The sequence below is a fragment of the Hyperoodon ampullatus genome (genome assembly GCF_949752795.1).
Source record: "Hyperoodon ampullatus genome assembly, chromosome: X".
In the NCBI taxonomy this organism is placed as follows: domain Eukaryota; kingdom Metazoa; phylum Chordata; class Mammalia; order Artiodactyla; family Ziphiidae; genus Hyperoodon; species Hyperoodon ampullatus.
The window spans coordinates 60,243,857-60,267,628 of record NC_136913.1 but is presented as its reverse complement, the minus strand read 5'-3'; the positions used below and the strand labels follow the sequence as shown (position 1 = coordinate 60,267,628).

Genomic DNA, 23,772 nt, shown 5'->3' with positions numbered 1-23,772 from the left:
GAGTGAGGGAGAGGGAGAGAGAGAGAGAGAGAGAGAGAGGGCGGGCGAGAGAGAGAGAGAGAGAGAGAGAGAGAGAGAGAGAGAGAGAGAGAGAGCGGGCGAGAGAGAGAGAGAGAGAGAGAGCGAGCGAGCGAGAGAGAGAGAGAGGGGTGGGGTGGGGTGGGGTGGGGTGGGGTGGGGGTGGGGGGCGGGCGAGAGAGAGGGCGGGCGAGAGAGAGGTGTGTGTGTGTTGTGTAGCGAGGAGGATTGGGGGTGGGATTCCATGACGTTACCGGCTCCGCCTCCCGGTGTATAAAACAGGCGGTTGGCGCGCAACGACCCCAAGCAGCCGCTTTGAAGCCTGAGCAACCGAACTCGCCAGCCCCAACCCAACTCGGCTGAACTCAGCCTCACCGAACCCTATCCGAGACGCTCCGCGCCCTGGGCTTGCAACAGCTCCCCGGTAAGCGTTGGGGGCCGACAAGTGTGTCGGAGGGGGCGGGCGAGGGTCTGGGCATACCTAGGATTCTCTGGCAACCATGGCATGCAGTTGCATCAACGCGGCCGTGACCTGTTGCTGGCGAGACCCCAGCCCTGGGAGCCAAGGCTCCCATTTCCACCTCAGCCCCAGACCTTTTCTAGATGGGGGCATAAGAAACTGGGAGCTGAGTCGTGGGGCATAGGGCGGAACCCCTCCTCTCGGGTGTGAGCAATTTCTGGCTGCTCAGGGGCCCCCCTCGGGGGGCGTCTCCAAATCTTTAGATGTCGAAGCCACGCCTGACTGTTGATGCTTGCTGGTCAGCCTTGCGGGGCGGGAGGAAGTGGGGGAACATTTGCTTACCCCCCTGGGCGATGCCAGCGCCAGTTACACAGTGTGGGCTTGGAGAGGAGGGATGGAACTGAGTCGGTGCTCACTTTTGATCTGTAGCCGAGGTCGGTCCCCCCTCCCTCCGGGAGATCTAGGAACCTTGCTTATTTGAAGCCCTGGGGGCGAGCGCCGAAAAGGAATGTGGATATTGGGTGTGAGAAGGGGGTTCTCCCCAGAGCTGCTGGCCTTTCCTGGGTTGAGTTCTGTTTAATCCCCAAAGAGCCACAGGCCAGGGAACGGACACAATTGAGCTTCTCTGGCTCCTGGGTTGGGGTCTAGGATAAACGCTATAGTTTCCCCGCCAAAGAAAGAAGAGACTAATATTGATTGAGCACCTACTAGGTGCCAGGCCACTGAACTATAGGGAGCTTTCACATGCCTTTTCTGAAATTAGTCCTTCCACAAACCTGTGAGGTATTGTTATTCCTACTTGCATATGAAGAAACTGAGGTTAGAGGAAAAGTGACTTGCCTTTGTCCCTTCAACATCCTCCTCCCATCCCCCCCAAGCTCCTTTACTTGGTGGAGTGGGTATTGTAATTCACTCTTAGAGCTTAGGGATAATGAGCCCTATTGAAGGTCTTTTGTCTTGTTTTTCACCAGATCCTTCCTAGCATCCTCTCCAATTCCAGCTAGAATGCTGTGGCAGGCGCTTTGCAGATTTGGTCAAAAGCTGGTACGCAGACGTACACTGGAGCCAGGCATGGCTGAGACTCGCCTTGCTAGATGCCTGACCACTCTGGATTTAGTGGCTCTAGGTGTGGGCAGCACATTGGGTGCAGGCGTGTATGTCCTGGCTGGCGAGGTGGCCAAAGATAAAGCAGGACCATCCATTGTGATCTGCTTTTTGGTGGCCGCCCTATCTTCTATGTTGGCTGGGCTGTGCTATGCGGAGTTTGGTGCTCGGGTTCCCCGTTCTGGTTCTGCGTATCTCTACAGCTATGTCACTGTGGGTGAACTCTGGGCCTTCACCACTGGCTGGAACCTCATCCTCTCCTATGTCATCGGTGAGATGGTGGGGCAGGGGGGAACTGCACAGCCAATGAAGGGGCATGGAGTCAGGAAATCTGGGTGGAATGGTGAAGTGAGGTGTTCATCATTCGCAGGACTTAAATATCCATAAATGCGTGTATTTGTTGGGGGGCTGGGAGGGTTGAAGTTGTGGAGAAATTGTTTGTTCTACTTACCTCTGTCTTGGTGTCCTTAATTGACTGGCTTTGGTTCTTAAAAGATAAGAATAGGTGAAAATAGCAGGTATTCTTGTGAGACTGGTCTGGGGGAGGGAGGAGAGGATAGAGGAAACTTGACCCCGTGTTTCTGCCTCTGGTCCACCAGGTACAGCCAGTGTGGCCCGGGCCTGGAGCTCAGCTTTTGACAACCTGATTGGGAACCACATCTCTCAGACCCTTCAGGGGAGCATCTCACTGCACGTTCCCCATGTCCTCGCAGAATATCCAGACTTTTTTGCTATGGGCCTTGTGTTGTTGCTCACCGGTGAGGCAAGGGACAGGGACAGTGACGGGGGTGGGGCTAGTGGGGACTAGGCCTGGGAGCTTGTGGAGGTGAGAGCAGTGAGAAAGAAGAAGCTGGGAAGGAAAGGTCTGCACATAGAGGCAAGGAAACAAAGCTTGGACTGAGGCCTTTCTTTCCCACAGGATTGCTGGCTCTGGGGGCTAGTGAGTCAGCCCTGGTTACCAAAGTGTTCACGGTGGTGAATCTTTTGGTTCTCGGTTTTGTCATCATCTCTGGCTTCATTAAGGGAGATCTGCACAACTGGAAGCTCACAGAAGAGGACTACAAACTGGCCGTGGCTGGACTCAATGACACCTATAGGTTAGGAGATTCAGGAGATGCAGAGCTGGGAGCATGACGGGGAACAGAGGGATCTGCGCTGAGGGATTCTGGATTGGCAGTGGGGAGGAATGGGATCCTAGGCCTTGAAGACCCAGCTAAATAGTTGGGCCTGAGAGAAAAGGAACAAGAGTTGGCTGAACACGCTCTTACCTTTTCTATCCCTTCTTTCACTTTAGCTTGGGCCCTCTGGGCTCTGGAGGGTTTGTGCCTTTCGGCTTCGAGGGGATTCTCCGTGGAGCAGCGACCTGTTTCTATGCATTTGTTGGTTTCGACTGTATTGCTACCACTGGTAACGCAGTCATTCCGTTCCGTCTGGGGCTCGGGCATCTGTGTGTGCTCAGGCGGCGTGCGGGTTGGAGTGGTAGAGGAGCGAGCCTGCTTCTCTGATTCAGAACCTTGTGCCCCTTCCTGCAGGGGAAGAGGCCCAGAATCCCCAGCATTCCATCCCCACAGGCATTGTGATTTCACTCTTCGTCTGCTTTTTGGCCTATTTTGGTGTCTCTTCGGCACTCACGCTCATGATGCCTTACTACCAGCTTCAACCCGAGAGCCCCTTGCCTGAGGCCTTTCTCTATACTGGATGGGCCCCTGCCCGCTATGTTGTAGCCATCGGATCCCTCTGTGCTCTTTCTACCAGGTCAGTGTCAAATGTTTATTCTCCTCTGCTGTCAGAGCCTCAGGTGATAGCATTCCACACCAGAGAATACCCCTTAAAAGGCCCTTAAGAAGTCCCTAAAACGGCTGTGAGCAGAAGGTGGAGACTCGTTAAGCTCACAGTCTTGAGGAGAGAGATGCCCAGTCAATGCCGCTCTGGGCGTACTTCTCTCCAGCCTCTTGGGCTCTATGTTCCCCATGCCTCGGGTGATCTACGCGATGGCAGAGGATGGCCTCCTGTTTCGTGTCCTTGCCCGGATCTACACCGGCACACACACCCCCATCGTGGCCACTGTGGTCTCTGGCATTGTCGCAGGTGAAAACTCGTCTTTGCCCTTCCCCTCGTTGTTTCAGCAACTCCGTTCACTTTGCTCTTGCCTTCGCTCATGTTTTCTGCCCATCAATTTCAGCATTCATGGCATTCCTCTTTGAACTCACTGATCTGGTGGACCTCATGTCAATTGGGACCCTGCTTGCTTACTCCCTGGTGGCTATTTGTGTTCTCATCCTCAGGTGAGACTCCTTTCCTCTGCATACTGTGGTTTGGATTTTGATTCTGAGATGAGGAGTGATGGGGATCTGCTCCTCCTTCCTCCTCTTCCTTCATCATCCTGACTTTCCTTGAGGAATATGGATATCCCTCCCTGCCAAAAAGAATGGCTACCCTTAATGGTGATGAGGAGGTTAAGCTGCCTGGGAGAAGATGGTATAGTGGTTAAAGGTTCTTAATACTGCCATCTTCCTCTTGTCTCAGGTATCAGCCTGACCAGGAGATGAGGAATGAGGAAGGTGAAGTGGAGTTGCAGGAGGAGGAGAAGATCCATGAAGCAGAGAAGCTGACCCTACAGGGACTATTCTGTCCACTCAACTCTATCCCCACTCCACTCTCTGGCCAAGTTGTCTATGTTTGTTCCTCACTGCTTGGTGAGCACTGGCATTTTTCTCTTGGGTCAGCACGATGGGAAGGAGGGGAGTGTGTGGCATTTGGTGGCTGAGAGAGGGTGACCTTCCTTGGAATGGGGTGCCTAATGTCTTAATATGTTGCTCTCAAGAACTGGTTTTGACGTTTCTCAACTTGACCCTTGAAGCTCTACTGCTGAGTGTCCTTTGCCTGGTGCTGGCCCAGTGGTCCACTCCACTGCTTTCTGGAGACCCAGTGTGGATTGCAGTGCTTGTGCTGCTCCTGATGCTCATTACTGGGATCACTGGAGTCATCTGGAGACAGCCACAGAGCTCCACTCCACTTCACTTTAAGGTAAATGACCTCTTTTTTTCCCCTCCACCAACCCATCTTGGAAGAATACGTTCCAGATACCTTGTAGTCTCATACATATTCTTTCATTGGACAAGAAGGGAAAGATATAGGAGCATACCTAGGCCAAAGATGTCTTCTCTGACCCTTCCTGTTCCATTTCCACAAATTCTGCATATTCTTGGAGTCCCATATGAGGTACACTATATGAATGGACACTGAAATACACAGCATGAGTAGGAGTCGGACTCTCCCTTTCCTGGCTTGAGTAGGTTAGGGATCTCTTTCTATATCACCCTGTGGTCTGTACAAAGAAGATTTTGCTTTGTTCCCAGGTACCTGCTTTGCCTCTCCTCCCACTAATGAGCATCTTTGTGAATATTTACCTTATGATGCAGATGACAGCTGGCACCTGGGCCCGATTTGGGGTCTGGATGCTGATTGGTAGGTATCCACTTGGGAAGAGTAGGCCTCTCGGGTCTCCTTTCCTGCCTCCTTTCCCTCTTGGTCTCGAGTAGGAGCCCTATTAAGCCTTTACAGGCCACTATTTTTCCTACCTCACAGCTACCTTTCCCTACTAGGGTTTGCTATCTACTTCGGCTATGGGATGCAGCACAGCCTGGAAGAGGTTAAGAGTGACCAACCCCCACTCAAGTCTAGGGCCAAAACTGTAGACCTGGATCTCAGCAGTGCCTGTACACATTCGATTTGACATCATCACACCTGAATGCTGTCTGTTCTCCCCGCACAATAATGGAGAGTACTCCTGACCACACAGAGAGCTAGGCTTCCCATGGGATGTTGGTGGGGGAACACAGATAGAGCTCTGTATTTATTATGGAGTGAAGGATGTGTCTGCTCTTTCTTGTCTTTTTTTTTCCACTCGTCTACTTTTTAACTGTATCTGTAGCTGCTTACTGGCTTTAAAAAAATTATTATTAAAAGAAACTAGAAATAGAAACTATGTCTTGTTCTTTGCTTGCTAGAGATGATATGGAGCCTGACTTTCAGTGTGGAGAGCTTCAGATAAGTGTCCTTTGTTTGCTCCCGTCACCACAAAAGTATCTGCTGTGCCTGTGTGTGCCTCTTGTTGGCTTGGGGTTTGAGTAGGGTGGTGTAAGTAGCCATCAAGTCTAGTCACACTTCAAGGAACGATCTTGAGATATGTTTTCCCCTTGCTACACAAAAGGTTAGGTTCTGAATAAGTAGACAGCAACACTCGTCTCTGGGATTTGGGGGTGGACTCTGATCTCAACACTGGCATTGGTCAGGGCCTACACTGAGACCATTGTCTTCTGTTCCACCCCTTCTAGTTGGACCAGTCCCAGGCTCCTATGACTGCCTGGACAACAGAAATTTTGGCTGTGGTGTTTAGTACTTCTGGGAAGGGGTGGACAATAGGAGAGGATGGGTAAAGGACTGTGTATATGTATAGCTACTGGTTGTTGTAAGGAAACAGAGGTTAGAGCTGCTCAGACCAAGAACTATTAATTCCTCCATTTACTCAACAAACATATGAGGAGGGCCTGTAAAATGCTAGGTCCTTGCTGGGTGCTGGGGATACAAACATGAATAAAACATAGTCCCTGCCCTCAAGGAGCTCATGATCTAGTGGGGGAGACAAGCATGTAAACAGGAAACAATGCTATTTCTCCCAGGGCAGGGGTAAGTGCCAAGAGCTGCAGAGGCACAAAGAAGGATGTGCTTGACCTGAGTGTACCCTGCGGCTTGTGGGATCTTAGTTCCCCGACCAGGGGTTAAACCCGGGCCCTCGGCAGTGAAAGCGCAGAGTCCTAACCACTGGACCGCCAGCGAATTCCCTTGAGTAGGTGTTTATGAAGTGGACTGAGGGGAGGGCTTATCTGCCAGTGAACAGTGTGCACAAAGCTGTGGAAGTGTGAAATGGCGTACTGTATTGGGGGTATGACATATAGTTTAATGTGGCTGGAGGGCAGCATATATGGGGTTGTGGTGAAAGGTAAGAGACCACATGAATGGCCTTTTGTATACCCTACCTAGAAATTCAGATGTTATCTTAAAATGGTGTGTGTGTGTGGAGCGGGGGAGGGGGTATTGTCACTGAATGATTCCAAGCAAAAGGGGTGGTTGGATTTATTAGTCTGGCAGCAGCAAGGAGGATGGCTTGGAAGAGGGTGGGGGAAGTTAGAGCAGTGTGATAATAGCTGCCATTTATTCAGTATTTATTTTATGCCAGATACTGTGCATACAATCTCTTTTTAGTTCTTGCAACGACCCAATGAAGTAGATGTTATGGGAATTATTTTTTACAGATGAGGAAATAGGTTTGGGGTAAGAAGTATGCTGTAGGTCACATAACTTGGAGTGATCAGGGCTGGGATATGCACCCAGTTCTGACTCTGCAGCCTGTGCTCTTTAACCACTGTGCGACATTGCTAGCAGTAATTAGTTAGGAGAGCATCATAGTCATTTGGGCAAAATATTTCAGGATTTTTGGTCATTTGGATGTCGGAGGTAAGAAAGAAGTGGACGACTTAGATTTCTGGGTGAACTTTCTGGGTGAATGATCAAATTACTAGCCAAGATGGAGAGCGTAAGAGGAAGAGCATATCTGTGGAAAGATAAATTCAGTTCCAGATATGCTGAGTTTATAAACATGTACATGAGTTTAGCTTCATATAGGTGAAGATACATAATCACCCATTGGAACGTGGAGCTAGGCTAGAGGTCTAGGCTAGAGTTATAGATTTAGGAATCATCAACTCAGAGGGCAAATGAGTATGTAATGGAAGCTGTGTGTGGGGCTAAAGATTGCCTTGGGGCAAAATAAACAATCAAAAAATTTTGAAGCACAAATGATATCATTTCCTTTATGTGCAAAGAACTCATAAAAAATAAGAAAGACGAATAACTTGATAGAAAACTGAGTACAGGATATAGTGTTCAGAAAGAGAATATAAGATACCAACAAATATAAAAAAACATACTGAACCTCACTCAACAAGAAATGCAAATTAAAACAACCATGAGAATTCAATTCTTACCTTCCAGACTGGCAAAACAAATTTTGATGACAAGGCATTGGCAAAAGTGAGGGTAAACAGGCAATCTTATGCATGATGGGGATATACGTTCTTGTGACTTTTGCGGAGGGTAATTTGATGATACCAGAATTAAAAACACATTCTTTTTGATCTGACAATTTCATTTATAGGAATTAAAAATTTACGTATATGAGGATATTTACAGTAACATTATTCATAATAGCGTAAAACTTGGAAGCTACCTGATGTGCACCGGCCAGGAACTAGTTAAGCTATATTAATTCAGTGGAAGACATACAGCCATTTAGAAGATGAGATCTTGCTTTCCTGGATATAAAAGCTCATTATAAATCTAGGTTAAATAAAACAACATGGCATTTACTCAAAAAAAGAAAAAAAAGATAGAATTATATGTGCCAAGAGGTGATATGGAAAGAGCTCCAAGTCACACTTTAAGTAGAGACAAAACAAAATGGAACAAAAACCCCAAGGTGCAGAATATTTGTGCGAAAGAGCAAAAGAGGATGCATTTATACCTATTTTTTTTCTGGAAAAATTAACCAGAAACCTCTGGTTTCTCCTCTGTACTTTTTCAGTTTTTCACCAGGTACAAACATTATTTTATTCTTTTAAAAATTAAAAAGAAAATTTTTTTTTGGCTGCACGTATGGGATCTTAGTTCCCTGTCCAGGGATCCAACGTGCGTCCCCTGCGGTGGAAGCGTGGAGTCTTAACCACTGGACCACCAGGGAAGTCCCCAAACATTAGTTTTAAAATTCCTTTTAAAAATCATTATGATAGTAAAAGATTGGAGGAACTCTAACATTGAAGTGATACAGGAGGAGGAGGACTCAGTGTAGGAGGAGGTGGAGACAGGAGAGTGATATGGAAGTCTAGGGAGGAAGGGACCTCTCAGGAGCAGTCAGCAATGCCAAAGGCTGCCTAGAGAGCCGAGTTAAATAAGATGAGGACAGAAAGGGTTCATTGGTTTTGTCAGTAGGTAATTGATCATTTCAAGAGCAGTTTCTGTCAGATGGTAGGGGGTACTGCAGTGGATTGTGAATGGAGGGTGAGGAAGAGGACCTGGGCTATAGGCGAGCATTTCAGGGCACCGCTGGAGGGAGCTGAAGGAGAGGTTTGGGTTTTTTGTTTTGTTTTGTTTCAAGATGGGCAATTCTTGCATTTACATGCTTAAAGGAGATTGTCAGTGGAGAGAGTGATAAATCCCTGCACTACCGTTTAAATAAATCTTTTGTGAAGGAAGGAGTAGTCCTTTGATTTGGTACTCTAGGTCTTTTTTCATTCAGTGCCGTGTTTCCCAGACCTCAGACAGGTAAGTATAGCCTTCATGAATTTTTCTTTTTGTGTAATTCCTGTACTATTTAAAAAAAAACCACCAATTTTTAAGCTTAAATACACTTCTTTGAAAAAGAAAACATTTTACCACTATCATAAGTGGAAAACAAAGTATTTTCCTAATACACATTAAAATATCCAACTATTAAAAATGTTTGGCTGTGCACCACCTAAAATAATCACATACACCATATTTTGGAAACAGTTAACACAGTGAATAGTATCTCCATAGGACACTATGCTTGAAGCTGGAGTAGAAAATTGCTTTAGGCATGGTCTAATCTTGATCTCCTCAAGGAGCCAGAGACAAAATTGGCCCAAATAAGTACAAAGTGGGAAATAATAGGTATCCTAAGAGAGGTCTGAACGAAGTACCCTGGGAATTCACATGAAGGAGTTCTGCGAAGTCTTCATGGAAGCTGAGGCTTTTAAGCTGTGCTTTAAAGGATGGGTAAAATACGTAATTTCAGATATGGTGGGAGAGCATTTCAGGAAGAAGGAACCTTGTGCACAAAGGCAAGAAGATGGGAAAGTTTATAATTCAGTTTGCCCAGAGCCTAGGATTTTGAAGTGGTGAAGTGGAAAAAGAAGGCAGGAAAGGCAGATTCCAGTCACTCTTGAACTCAATTTCAGGGCCTGCAAGTAAAGGGCAGGAAGTGTGTGGATGAGAGTGTTATAATATGTGAAGGAGAGAGTGGGTCTGTGATTTGTTTCAATGAATTAACCTCAGCTACCTACTCATGGTTATACCCTAGATTTTGCCAGAATGTCACCTCTGAAATCACTATTTCAAACATCAAATTCTCTGTCTACATCTTCCCAAGCTCCAGCTCATTTGCTCAAGTAACCCCACTGCAACAATTCTTTGACCGCGTGAATCTTCCAATTCACTACTCCCCTGCTCCCCAGATACACCTTCTCTGTGTTTATCAGTTTCCTCCAATCTTTGCTTGTTCCCTTTACCACTTAAATTTCTGAATTTATTATCATTATCACGCTTGCGAATATCTTCACCTCACTAGGCAATACTCCAGAGTCCTCTCCACCCCAGCCGGAGGAATCCAAACATCTTCTCCATACTTTCACCTGTGTAGCTCAGGATTGTTGGAGGCAATCACACAGCTGGGCAGATTAATGATCATCAACCTTGACCAGGTCCTCAAAGGGGATTTCTGCTGGAAATCATCTTTTTCTCTCCGATTCCCCTGCTCGCTGAAACAACTGTTTCTTACCTTCCTCACATTCTTCAAATCTCTCCCTCCTACTCTCTGCTGTTGACTTTGCCTCATACTTTATTGCAAAAACGCATGCCCATCAGATAAAAACTCCCTCATCTTCCTGTGGATTTTTCTTTTAATGGAAATAGCTTTTCTTTTTTTCCCCTAATGATAAAAATGTGTTCATTGTAGGACATTGAAAAACTGAAAGATATAAAGAAGAAAGCAAAGATTCTCCCAAATCCCAACACTCAAAGATAAACAGTGTTAATATTTTGGTAAATACTCTTCCAGACATTTTCGTTCAAATATGCATACATAAGTGTTTATCTTTTCTGTGAGACCTTTTCAGTTTACGTATTAGTGGGATTGGTTGGTCACTGTAGCCACTTGTCTCTTCCCATTCACACCCAGGTGGAGACCATCCCAATAGTTTTCTTAAATTGAAGTGTATAGTTGATTTACAATGTTCTGTTAGTTTCAGGTGTACAGCATAGTGATTCAGCTTTGTTGCAGATTCTTTTCCATTTATAGGTTATTCTAAGATATTGGCTATAATTCCCTGTGCTATACAGTAAATCCTTGTTGCTTATCTATTGTATGTGTAGTAGTTGGAACTCCCTGTATAGTAGTTTTTGTAGTCACTCAAATCTATAAAATTATACTTTTTAAAAACTAGTTAATTACTTGATTTTTATTTTTGGCTGCATTGGGTCTTCATTGCTGTGTGCGGGCTTTCTCTAGTTGCGGCGAGCAGGGGCTTCTCACTGCGGTGGCTTTTCTTGTTGCGGAGCACGGGCTCTAGGCGCATGGGCTTCAGTAGTTGTGACACGCAGGCTCAGTAGTTGTGGCACACGGGCTTAGTTGCTCTGCGGCATGTGGGATCTTCCCGGACCAGGGCCCCAACCTGTGTCCCCTGCATTGGCAGGCGGATTCTTAACCACTGCGCCACCAGGGAAGTCCCTACACCTTTTTGAGCAGTTGGTAACTTTTTTCTTTTTTTAAACTCAACAGTGATATAGGCATTTCCCAAGTTTTATACCTCTACGTTGTTTTCACAGCAGTGTTTTTAAAGGCTGTATAAGTATGCCACTATATGGTACTAATGTACACTAGGTTGTATAAATAGTCCACATTTAACTAAGTGAACACTTAAGAGACTTACAATGCCTCAGTGAACATTTCTGTTAATCTATCTTTGCAAAATTTTCCAATTTCTTTAGGAAAATTCCTAGAAGAGGAATTGTTGGGAAACGGTGCACACATTTAAGACTTTGATACCAATTGCCAAACTGCCCTCCAGAAAATTTGCAGTAATTTGTACTCCTAACCAACAGTACACAAGAGTGCCTGTTTTGTGCCTCTTGTCAATTTGAGGTTTTGTTAATCTTTTTAACCTTTGCCAACCCGATAAATGAAAAAAATTCACCTTGCTTTATTATTTGCATTTCTTTGATTACTGGTGGGGTTGAACATCTCTTTATGTGTTTATTGGCTATTTATATTTCTTCCTGTGCAAATTGTCTGACCATGTCCTTTGCTGATTTATGTGCTAGACTATTTGTTTTTTTTTAATTTTAAGAGCTCTTACTGTTTATCTGTTATATATGTTGAAAAAATATTTTTCTAATCTGTGGTTTGTCTTTCAACCTTGCTTATAGTACCATTCAGAAGATTTTAATTTTTATGTGGTAAAACTTATCATTATTTTTCCTTTTGATTCTGGTTTCAGGTCACGTTTAGATCTTGTCATGTTTATAAAGTACTCACCCAAACTTCCTTTAGAAGTTTTATGACTCAATTTAATCTTTGATGAATCCAGAATTCATTTCGGTATATGAAGTAAGGCAGGGATCTGGTTTTATTATTTTTTTAAATGGCTATCCAGTTGTTTCAATGCTTTTTCCGGACCAGCTCTTTTCTCCACTGATTTGAATCATTTCTATATATACTCGGGCCTGTTTCCGGACTCTATTTTGTTCCGTTTATCTGTCTGCATGCACTATTACCATACAGTTGTATTTACGGTAGTTTTAATATCTGGTAGAAACTAATAAAAAAATAAATAAATAAAAAGCATAAAAAAAAAATCTGGTAGAACAAGCCCCTGTCCCTTACTTTATTATTACTATTGTTTTTAGAATTTTCCAGACTATAATTGCATATTTACTCTGGAGGTGTTTTTCTTCTTTTAACAAGGTGTGATGCTACCTTCTGCACTACTTTGCATTCTCGGTTGCTTACTCTCTTTTAATCCAGTCTATTAATGAGAGTCTTAATAAGCGCTCATTAGAGTCCAAGCTGTTCACCTGCCGTATGTAACAATCTCTTTCAACATTTCTGCACTAAGTTGTTAAAGGGTTGCAGTGGAAAATTTATAGTTTATGCTAGGGGTAAGGTAAGATAATTTACAGCATGTTGAGTGCTGCTTAATGGTATTTTACTACTCACTCTTGCATGTCCTCCCCAATAGGTACCTGCTTCTTTTATGATCTCCTTTCCTCTTCTCTCTCTCTTTGACTTTTTTTTTTCTGTCTCTTAATTCTCATTTACTTGTAACATCTAGAGAGGCCATCTAGATCAAAACCAAAAACATTGGGGCTACCCATACAACATAAGGATTTTTTACCCTTTCTGCATATTTTCCTTTATTCCACTGGCCCTTTCAGTGCAGTGGTGCCAGCTCAGTAAGTAGCCCTGACTTCGGAGTCTTATTTGCAGTCGGTATTAATCAACAGAGTCATTTGATTCCTGTATGCCTGATATAATCTTGGATAATATAATATCCATTCTACTACAGACATTATTAATCGCTAAGAGCTCTAAAAGGACCCCTGTGGGCTTGAGAGCTGAGGTCTAATTATTGTCCTGTTTCTTCATCTGTTCACCCATGAACAAAGGAGTTATGCTAGAGCCAGGAGCTTGGGTGGAATGATAGAAGTTGGGAGCCCTTAACTGCCAACCAGGAAATGGGGAGTGATAATGGGAACTAACATTCTTTAAGTACCTACCATATGCCAGCCACTGTTCTAGATGCTTTATGTACACTATTCCATTGAACCAGAAGCCTAGAATTACTTTTATTCCCATCTTACAGATGAGGAAATTGAGGCACTGAGATTCTAAGTAGCTAGCGCCAGCTCACGCAGTATGTAGTGCGTGAGGATTCAGTCAATTATGGGATACTACCAGACTTCTTCCCCTGATTTAGCAATCTAGGGTTGTGAAATATATATCAAGTTGCAGGATTTAATAGAGGAGGATCCAAAAGAAAAGTGGTTAATAGCAGTATTTCCTGTTTTCCCCCTTTTCTTCACTATACTATGTGATCTAGATGCAGAAAATTTTGAAGAGGGAAAAGAAATTATTTTTAGAAATCCCATCTTTTCCACGATAAATAACGACTGACTCTGAGACTCTCAGGGTCAGGAGGCAACTCTGTTAGTGTTCCCAGACTTCAAGCCACAATCTCTTCTCTTCATCTTGTTAGCCAGCTCCACATCTGGCTTGACTGAGGTGCACAAGGCTTAAAAGAGGGGTATGTGAGGGAAGGGGTGGAAGGCTTGTTAATGCTTTGATTTGGCGTGTCCCCAAATTTGGAGGCCTCATGCCTTAACACTGCTGTCTCTGAGTGGAGATTTCAGTAGAGGCCAACTCCTTGGTTGCAAGCATCACTCGTAGATTTAGCTGGAATCAAACATGTTCACATATATATATTCCACACCATCCCTGAAACCATTTGTTTGGAGTTGGGTAGGACCCCTGCCCTTGCTATGAGCCTGCAGGGGAGTCACTGTGTAGTTTCCTTCAGATTTGACAATGGCAGGGCAGCAGAAACATGTCTTGGGACTACAGGGTTTTTCAGTCTCCTCAACTTTTTTTTAAATTAATTTATTTATTTGTTTTTATTTTTGGCTGTGTTTGGTCTTCGTTGCTGCTCGCGAGCTTTCTCTAGTTGCAGCAAGCGGAGGCTACCCTTTGTTGCTGTGCGTGGGCTTCTCATTGCAGTGGCTTGTTGTGGAGCATGGGCTCTAGGCGCGTGGGCTTCAGTCGTTATGGCTCTCCGGCTCTAGAGTGAAGGCTCAGTAGCTGTGGTGCACGGGCTTGGTTGCTCTGAGGCATGTGGGATCTTCCCAGACGAGGGCTCGAACTCGTGTCCGCTGCATTGGCAGGCGGATTCTTTTTTTTTAAAATAAATTTATTTATCTTATTTTTGGTTATGTTGGGTCTTCGTTGCTGTGTGGGCTTTCTCTAGCTGCGGCGAGTGGGGGCTACTCTTCATTGTGGTGTGCAGGCTTCTCACTGCAGTGGCTTTTTTAAAATTGCGGAACACGGGCTCTAGGTGCAGGGGCTTCAGTAGTTGTGGCTCACGGGCTCTTAAGAGTGCAGGCTGAGCAGTTGTGGCGCACGGGCTTAGTTGCTCCGCGGCATGTGGGATCTTCCCGGACCAGGGCTCGAACCCGTATCCCTTACATGGGCAGGCGGATTCTTAACCACTGCGCCACCAGGGAAGCCCTCCTCAACTTCTTATATTTCTGACCTTTGCACTCTTGAATAACCAGTGGGCAACATTGTTTACTTTCCGTTCCTTCCTTCCTCCCTCCCTCCCTCTGTCCCTCTTTCCCCTGCCTCCTTCCCTCTGTCCCTTTTCTTTTTTTCTTTCAAAGGCCTGCTCTCCTCTTTCCTGTAACCCTCGCCATCTGCACTCTTCCCGCAGTAACTGCAGTATGTTTCAGTATTTCACTATACTCCCTCACTTTCATTGATTCTCACCCTGGCCCTCTGAACTGCATCCCCAGAAGTTCACGCCGGGACTGTGCCCAGAAACTCATGCTTCGAGATGAAGGGAAAACGTCAATTGGGAAAGGCCTTTCTCAGACATTACTATGGGGGGAGGAGCTTTCCAAGCGTCTTCACTGGCACTGTGGACTTGGTTTGCTCCGGGAGCACTGTGGCGTCGGCTGTCCCGGCGGAGGTGTCCAAGTTAGTTGTTTCTAACTAGCAAGGAGATGCGGTCGTTAGGTCAACACTTTTTAAAGCGGCCCTGAGGCAGTGATTTTGAACTATGGAGCTGACTCTCCAGTGAAGAAACATGGGGAAAGACAGAGTTTCGGGACTTGGATGAAGTATGGGGAGTGGTGCGGCGGCTCGGGACTAGTGGTGCAGCGGCTCGGGACTTGGATGAAATATGGGGAGTGGTGCGGCGGCTCGGGACTTGGATGAAGTATGGGGAGTGGTGCGAAGGCCCGGGGTGGGGGTGGGGGCGAAGGACCGTCAGTGATTGGATGCTTAGAACGTACGTGCGTCAGGGTCGGGGTCGGGGGTTTTTGAACCAATTAGGCGGATCGTCCTTAGAAAAGAAGTGCGCCGAAAATTTCCTGTGAGCCGGGTTCTCGTCGCTGGACAACCTGCCGCTGCCTCTCATTAACTGCTTTTTCTGGGTTTTAAAATTTCCTCAGCGTTTTTTTTTTGGGGGGGAACAACTAACAGGAAACATTTGGAAAGAACTTTATTGAGAAGGTGGAGAATAAAGGACAGAATATTAAAATATTTTCTTATTTCGTAGGCCTGAACCGGAGATTTAAAAATGGACGCCGCTGATTTACGTTTCATGGACTTTACAGGTATTTAGCTTTGCACTAGAAAATGTCACACTGTTCGCTACCTTATCTAAGATCTTCTGAATGGGGCTTCCCTGGTGGCGCAGTGATTGAGAGTCCGCCTGCTGATACAGCGGACGCGGGTTCGTGCCCCGGTCCTGGAGGATCCCATGTGCCGCGGAGCGGCTGGGCCCGGGAGCCATGGCCGCTGAGCCTGCGCGTCCGGAGCCTGTGCTCCGCAACGGGAGAGGCCACAACAGTGAGAGGCCCGCATACCGCAAAAAAAAAAAAAAAAAAAAAATTACGGCTAGATCCTGAAGTGCCTTTCCATAGTCATCAGTTAAAAATAAATTATATCCTGTGTAGCTTTAGGTTTAAGAACGTTTTTCTGTATTTTAATTCTTTTGAAAATTGGTACTCTATGGATGATATATTTTTTTTGCGGTACGCGGGCCTCTCACTGTTGTGGCCTCTCCCGTTGCGGAGCACAGGCTCTGGACGCGCAGGCCCAGCGGCCATGGCTCACGGGCCCAGCTGCTCCAGGGCACGAACCCGCGTCCCCTGCATCGGCAGGTGGACTCTCAACCACCAGGGAAGCCCTCTATGGATGATATTTGTGGGAGTTCTTAGTAAACAGAAGCAATTCGATGGACTAGAACACCAGATTCCTCGACCATGCCAGATACGGGAGGGTTCACCATGCTTCTTTTTTTCTGGGGACATGATTAGACCTGTGGTACATTCGCATTCACGTTCATATAATAATGAAATATGTTGTAACCGGGGTGGCTACAAATCTATGCTTTAAAAAAGTTTAGGTCAGTATTTTGTTAATGCTTGTCATTTTAAAACAACAAGCCAACTACCACCTACCTGGAGTTTTAATTTAGGATAGACTATCTTAAAGATATAAGTATTGAGTAGGGATTATGACTTTTAAGTATATGGTATTTGAGACTTGGTATTTACATAAATATTTGAAGCACACAGAAAAGTAAGGAGAATAATATAATGAACGCCTCTAAAACTACCACTAAGTTTTGTTGAATCTTCACATTTTGTCATATGCTTCAGATATTTCAGTGTTCCAAAGAATGAAAAGATTGAGGTGCCTGTTTTTCATCATTTGAAATATTACATTAATTGTACCATTTTGTATAGTTTTTTTTCCTGCAACTTGTATGTTTTGCTCAGTATTATGTTTTGGGTGTTTACCCATATGGATATTTTAGCTCTAGTTCATTTATTTACACCGCTGACTAGTAATAATACATTGAATATAAGTGTACCACAATTGATCTAATCTCAACAGCATTACAACATTGTGTTTTGTAGTGTTTATTAGGAGCTTTCAAAAATTTTTGACCGCCACCTATGGCAAGGAAATACTATATTTTACATCACATCCCAGTATCAAAAGTTTAATGAAATCATTTTACCCTTATTACACACAGCACACTATGATATTTCCTATTCTATGCTTTTTCATTTACAAAAAGTTGGTTATGACTCACTAAATTTATTTCTTGAGCACTAGTGGGTGAGGCTCTAGGGCAGTGCTGTACAATTGAAACACAGTGCAAACATAAATAATTTTATATTTCCTAGTACCACATTAAAAAAGGTTAAACAGATGAAATTAATTTTAACAGGACAGATTATTTAGCTCAGTATATCCAAAATGTTATCATATCAACATGTAATTGATATAAAAATTATTAATGATATTTACATTCTTTTTTTTTCTGTACAAAGTCTTTGAAGTTTGGTATGTATTTTATAGTTAAAGCATATCTCATTTTGGACTTGCCACATTTCAAGCGCTCAATAGTCAAATGTGGCTAGTGGCTACTCTGTAGTGGCAGTGCTATTTTGGGGTGTACGTTAAGAAGTTTTACTGCTGGGTCAAAAGCTACAAGCATGTTTAACTTAACAAATATTGCCGGATTGCTGTCCACAGTAGTTTTAACAATTTATACTGCCTCTTCTTTTCTCTTTCCCTATATTATTGCTAATATTTGGTATTGCCAGACTTTAAAAATTGTGCATGAGTGAAGGGATTTTTAAATTAATTAATTAATTAATTAGTTTTGGCTGCGTTGGGTCTTCATTGCTGCGTGCAGGCTTTCTCTAGTTGCGGCGAGTGGGGGCTGCTCTTTGTTGTGGTGTGCAGGCTTCTTATTGCTGTGGCTTCTCTTGTTGCGGAGCATGGGCTCAGGTGTGCGGGCTTCAGTAGTTGTGGCACGTGGGCTCAGTAGTTGTGGCTCACGGGCTGTAGAGCGCAAGCTCAGTAGTTGTGGTGCATGGGCTTCTTATCGCGGTGGCTTCTCTTGTTGCGGAGCATGGGCTCTAGGTGCGCGGGCTTCTGTAGCTGTGGTACGCGGGCTCTAGAGCGCAGGCTCAGTAGCTGCGGTGTGCAGGCTTAGTTGCTCTGCAGCATGTGGGATCTTCCCAGACCAGGGATTGAACCCGTGTCCCCTGCATCGGCAGGCGGATGCTTAACCACTGCGCCACCAGGGAAGTCTGGTGGTGGTGTTTTTAGTTAACATTTTATCTTGGAGTAATTTTAGATTTACAGCATAGTACAGAGATAGTGCAGAGAGTTCCCAGACACCCATCAGCCAGTTCTATTTTCTCTCATGTTATCTTTTTTTTTTTTTTTTGTGGTACGCAGGCCTCTCAGTGTTGTGGCCTCTCCCGTTGCGGAGCACAGGCTCCGGACGCGCAGGCTCAGCGGCCATGGCTCACTGGCCCAGCCGCTCCACAGCATGTGGGATCTTCCCAGACTGGGGCACGAACCCGTGTCCCTGTATCGGCAGGTGGGCTCTCAACCACTGCGCCACCAGGGAAGCCCCTGCATGGGTGTTTTAATTTGCATTTCTCTGTCAGCTAGTGAACTTGGATATATTTTCATAAATTTATTGACCGTTTGAGTTTTCTTTTCTGTGTACACAACCTTTTCAGTCAGATTTTGTAAAAATGGACCACAAAGGGCCATGTGATGGCTTAGCTTATTTTCTTCTCAGGGAGAATTGACATAACATCCCTCTTTTTGTACCAACAATTCCAATCAATTTCAAGGCCAAAAAGGAATACAAATTGGTCTAAGTTATACTCACTGGGTCTAAATAATTGTAACTCCTTTTCTGCATGTCAGCTCTTCAACTATTTGAAGGTAGTTATGTTCCCTGGGAAGTCTCTTCTTCAGATTCAGCATTTTTAGTTCTTTCAGTCATTTCTCATATTACGTCGTTTCTAGTCCTCTCATCATTTTGTGTGCTGTCCTCTGAACATGCTCTGTTCTTTTCATGTTATTCCTTAAAGTATGGTACCCAGAACAGAACACAATTCTCTAGGTTCGATATGATCAGCTCAAAATAATCTTTCTCTTTAGATTTAGGACTGATCATCATTGTCTTTAGATACTGATATAGCTAAGATTGATTTTTTTTTTCTTTTTTTGGGTGGTGGCAGTCACACCACACTAATGACTCATTTTGAGCTTTTGGTCCCCAGAAGACCCTCAGTCTTTTTTAAATACATGCTTCTATTAAGCTACATCTTGCCTGTCATATATTGGTGCAGTTAGTTTTGGAGACATAAATGCAGGAATTTAATTTTTTCTTACATTAATGTCATTGCTGTAACTGGAGATTTAATTTTTGTTCCTGATTATATCTTCTGTCTTATTTGTTATCTGTTTCTCTTTCAACTTCTTCATCCAAATCATAGATAAAATTGTTAAATAGGAGAGGGCCAAGGACAAAACGTTGTGTCATTAAAAACTTGACTTCAGTGACTTCCCTGGTGGTCCAGTTGCTAAGACTCTGCGCTCCCAATGCAGGGGGCCTGGGTTTGATCCCTGGTCAGGGAACTAGATACCACATGCTGCAACTAAGAGTTTGCATGATGCAACTAAAAATCCCACATGCCGCAACTAAAGGTCCCGCATGCCTCAACTAAAGATCCTGCATACCACACTGAAGATCCCACATGCCGCAACTAAGACCTGACACAGCCAAATAAATAAATACTAAAAACATAAAAACTTCACTTCAGGTTGACATCAATTCATTAAGCAGCAAGCTCTGAGTATGCTTTTTAAAAAATATTTGTTTATTTTTAAATTAATTTTCATTGGAGTATAGTTGATTTACAATGTTGTGTTTGTTTCTGCTGTACAGCAAAGTGAATTGGTTATACATATGTCCACTCTTTTTTAGATTCCATTCCCATATAGGTCAGTACAGAGTATTGAGTAGAGTTCCCTGTGCTATACAGTAGATTCTTAGTTATCTGTTTTATATATAGTAATGTGTATATGTCACTCCTAATCTCCCAATTTATCCCTCCCCCACTTTCCCCCTTGGTGACCATAAGTTTGTTTTCTACATCTGTGACTCTTTCTGGTTTATAGATAGGTTCATTTGTACCATTTTTTTTTAGATTCCACATAAAAGTGATATCACATGATATTTGTCTTTCTCTGTCTGACTTCACTCAGTATGACAGTGTCTAGGTCCATCCATTTTGATGCAAATGGCATTATTTTGTTCTTTTTTTATGGATGAGTAATATTCCATTGTATATATATATACCACATCTTCTTTGTCCATTCCTCTGTCGATGGGCATTTAGGTTGCTTCCATGTCCCAGGTGTTATAAATAGTGCTGTAGTGAACATTGGGGTACATGAATCTTTTTGAATTATGGTTTTCTCCTGGTATATGCCCAGGAGTGGGATTGCAGGATCATATGGTAGCTCTATTTTTACTTTTTAAAAGGAATCTCCATAGTGTTCTCCGTAGTGGCTGCACCAGTTTACATTCCCACCAACAGTGTAGGAGGAGGGTTCCCTTTTCTGCACACCCTCTCCAGCATTTATTGTTTGTAGATTTTTTGATTGCCATTGTGACTGGTGTGAGGTGATAACTTGTAGTTTTGATTTGCATTTCTCTAGTAATTAGTGATTTTGAGCATCTTTTCATGTGTCTGTTGGCCATCTGTAGCCTTCTTTGGAGAAACGTCTGTTTAGGTCTTCTGCCCGTTTTTTGATTGGGTTGTTTGTTTTTTGATACTGAGCTGCATGAGCTGTTTGTATATTTTGGAGATTAATTCCTTGTTGGTCGCTTTGTTTGCAAATATTTTCTCCCATTCTGTGGGTTGTCCTTTTGCTTTGTTTATGGTTTCCTTTGCTGTACAGAAGCTTTTAAGTTTCATTAGGTCCCATATGTTTATTTTTGTTTTTATTTTCGTTACTGTAGGAGGTGGATCAAAAAAGATGTTGCTGAGATTTATGTCAGTGTGTTCTGCCTGTTTTCCTCTAAGAGTTTTATAGTATCTGGTCTTACATTTAGGTCTTTAATCCATTTTGAGTTTATTTTTGTGCATGGTGTTAAAGAATGTTCTAATTTTATTTTTTTACATGGGGCTGTCCAGTTTTTCCAGCTCCATTTATTGAAGATATTCTCTTTTCTCCATTGTGTATTCTTGCCTCCTTTATCATAGATCAGTTGACCGTAGTTGCGTGGGTTTATCTCTGGGTTTTCTATCCTGTTCCATTGATCTACTTGTCTTTTTTTCTGCCAGTACCATACTGTTTTTTTTTTGTTTTTTGTTTTTTTTGTGGTACACGGGCCTCTCACTGTTGTGGCCTCTCCCGTTGTGGAGCACAGGCTCTGGACGGGCAGGCTCAGCGGCCATGGCTCACGGGCCTAGCCTCTCCGTGGCATGTGGGATCTTCCCGGACCGGGGCATGAACCTGTGTCCCCTGCATCCGCAGTCGGACTCTCAACCACTGGGCCACCAGGGAAGCCCCCCATGGTGTCTTTCACTAAGCATAATCGTTTTGAGAGTCATCCATATTGTTTCATATATAAGTAGTTAATTCCTTTTTATTGTTCAGTAGCATTCCACTGAATGACTAGACCACAGTTTGTTTATTCATCAGTTGGTGGACGTTTTTGATTATCATGACTAAAGTTGCTGTGAGTATTCATGTATAAGTTTTAAGTGATTTAGGTTTTCATTTCTCTTGGGGAGAATATCTAGGAACAGATTTGCTGAGATGTAAAGTGCTTTTGTAACCAGGTTTTACCAGATTTTCTAGATTATTTCCTTTTTGGAGGACAGGTTTTGAAAGGCCCAAATTCTTAATTTAAGAAACAGTAGCATCTGGGCTGGGGGTGTTTCCTAAAACTGTCCTGCTTGATTCAGAAAGAAAAAGTTCCTCATCTTGACAAGCACCAGGACCATACAAAATAGAAGGTGACTTAACATGGGAATAGCAAAAAGTTGAGTGTTGTTGAATAGTTGTACCAAGATAATTCAGGCCAGTTGTCCTCCTCAGCATGAGCGCTGTTTCTTCTTAAAGAATGGCAACTGTTTATCAAGCTTTGGAAGTCCCTTTCCTGTTGTTAATTTGAAGACAATTCTCCTTTTTCTAGATTTCTAACATCTTTGTATTTGCTATAATATAAATATCCTTATGGTCTATTAAAATATCCAAGTTTTAACTTTCTTTTTTCTGTTAAATCTGTGACGACTGTTAAGGAAGTAGGTATTAACAATTTTCTTTCATTAAATCTTCAGAAGCCAATGACAGTATATACTTTATTTTTAAATTTTATTTATTTATTTATTTTAAAAATTTATTAGTTATGTATTTATTTATTGGCTGCATTGGTCTTAGTTGCTGTGCATGGGCTTTCTCTAGTTGTGGCGAGCGGGGGCTACTCTTCATTGCGTTGTGGTGGCTTGTTGTGGAGCACAGGCTCTAGGCACGTGGGCTTCAGTAGTTGTGGCTCGCAGGCTCAGTAGTTGTGGCGCACAGGCTTAGTTGCTCTGCGGCATGTGGGTTCTTCCCGGATCAGGGCTCGAACCCATGCCCCCTGCATTGGAAGGTGGACTCCCAACCACTGCACCACCAGGGAAGCCCACAGTATATACTTTAGACCAGCCCTGTACAATAGAAATATAATGTGAGCTACAATGTAATTTAAAAATTTCCAGTAGCCACATTTAAAAAGCAGAGAGAAACAGGAACAATTATTTTAAATAATAATAATAGTAATAATAATTTTGATACTATGTTTATAGCCCTACATATCCAAAATATTATTTCAACATGTAATCAATATAGAAAATTACTGAGATATTTTACATTTTTTATACTAAATCTTTGAAATCTGGTGTGTACTTTACAATTATAGCCCATCTTAATCTGGACTAACTACATTTCAGGTGCTCAGTAGTCACATGTGGCTGCCATGTTAGACTGCAGGTCTAGACTGAAAAGTTTAGTAGGAAAACTCACTCAAGATAATTGACTTTCATTGAATCTCAAACGATTTTATTCATTTGAAAGCCTCCCTCAACAATTTTTTCCCATTCCTTTAAATGCCACAGTGGGATCCTCAGATTAGGAGTGATGGAATTATTAGGAAGTGTCCCAAGAGTGTGCCATGTAGCTCAGAGTCATAAGCACAGCATCTGTATGGCCTGTGCAGAAATCTTGTTGATATACTTGTTGGAGTCACCTGGTATGCACATATTAGGTAGAAATAATATAGTTTATGAGATAAAGAGACAGTGTAACTAACAAAATGGAACTTTGTTAGTATACCATACAATGTGTTTCAAGCTCTGGCCCCTACATACCTTTCTAATGGTGTTTCCTGTAACCTTCCTTTACCCTTTTTTCCAGCCATACATAACTACTTATGGTTATTTGAACCCATTGTGCTTTCCACACCTGCGTGTTTTTCCTTCTGTTTGGTATGTTGCCTGGCAAACTCTAAGTTATCCCTCAAGACCCACCTCAAATAGCACTCACTCAGTGAAGCCTATTCTGCCATCCTTATGTCCCAACTCTCAAACGGGTAGTTACTTAATTCTTCCTTTATATTTCTGTAGCATCTTGCACTCACAACACTTACGATATTGTAAGTTTTCTCATTTTAATTTCTCTT

General features: G+C 43.5%; 1 protein-coding gene across 1 annotated transcript; it reads left to right on the top strand.

Annotated features, from left to right (window-relative positions):
• Positions 1 to 1,483: 1,483 nt before the first annotated feature.
• Positions 1,484 to 5,318, top strand: SLC7A3 (solute carrier family 7 member 3; the record flags this gene model as incomplete). The annotated part of the gene is made up of 11 exons (XM_079727766.1): positions 1,484 to 1,853; positions 2,182 to 2,340; positions 2,502 to 2,679; positions 2,877 to 2,989; positions 3,115 to 3,337; positions 3,531 to 3,670; positions 3,765 to 3,867; positions 4,109 to 4,278; positions 4,443 to 4,609; positions 4,942 to 5,050; positions 5,188 to 5,318. 11 exons carry the CDS (start codon positions 1,484 to 1,486, stop codon positions 5,316 to 5,318), a joined length of 1,863 nt encoding a protein of 620 aa, XP_079583892.1.
• Between the last annotated feature and the right edge of the window lie 18,454 nt (positions 5,319 to 23,772).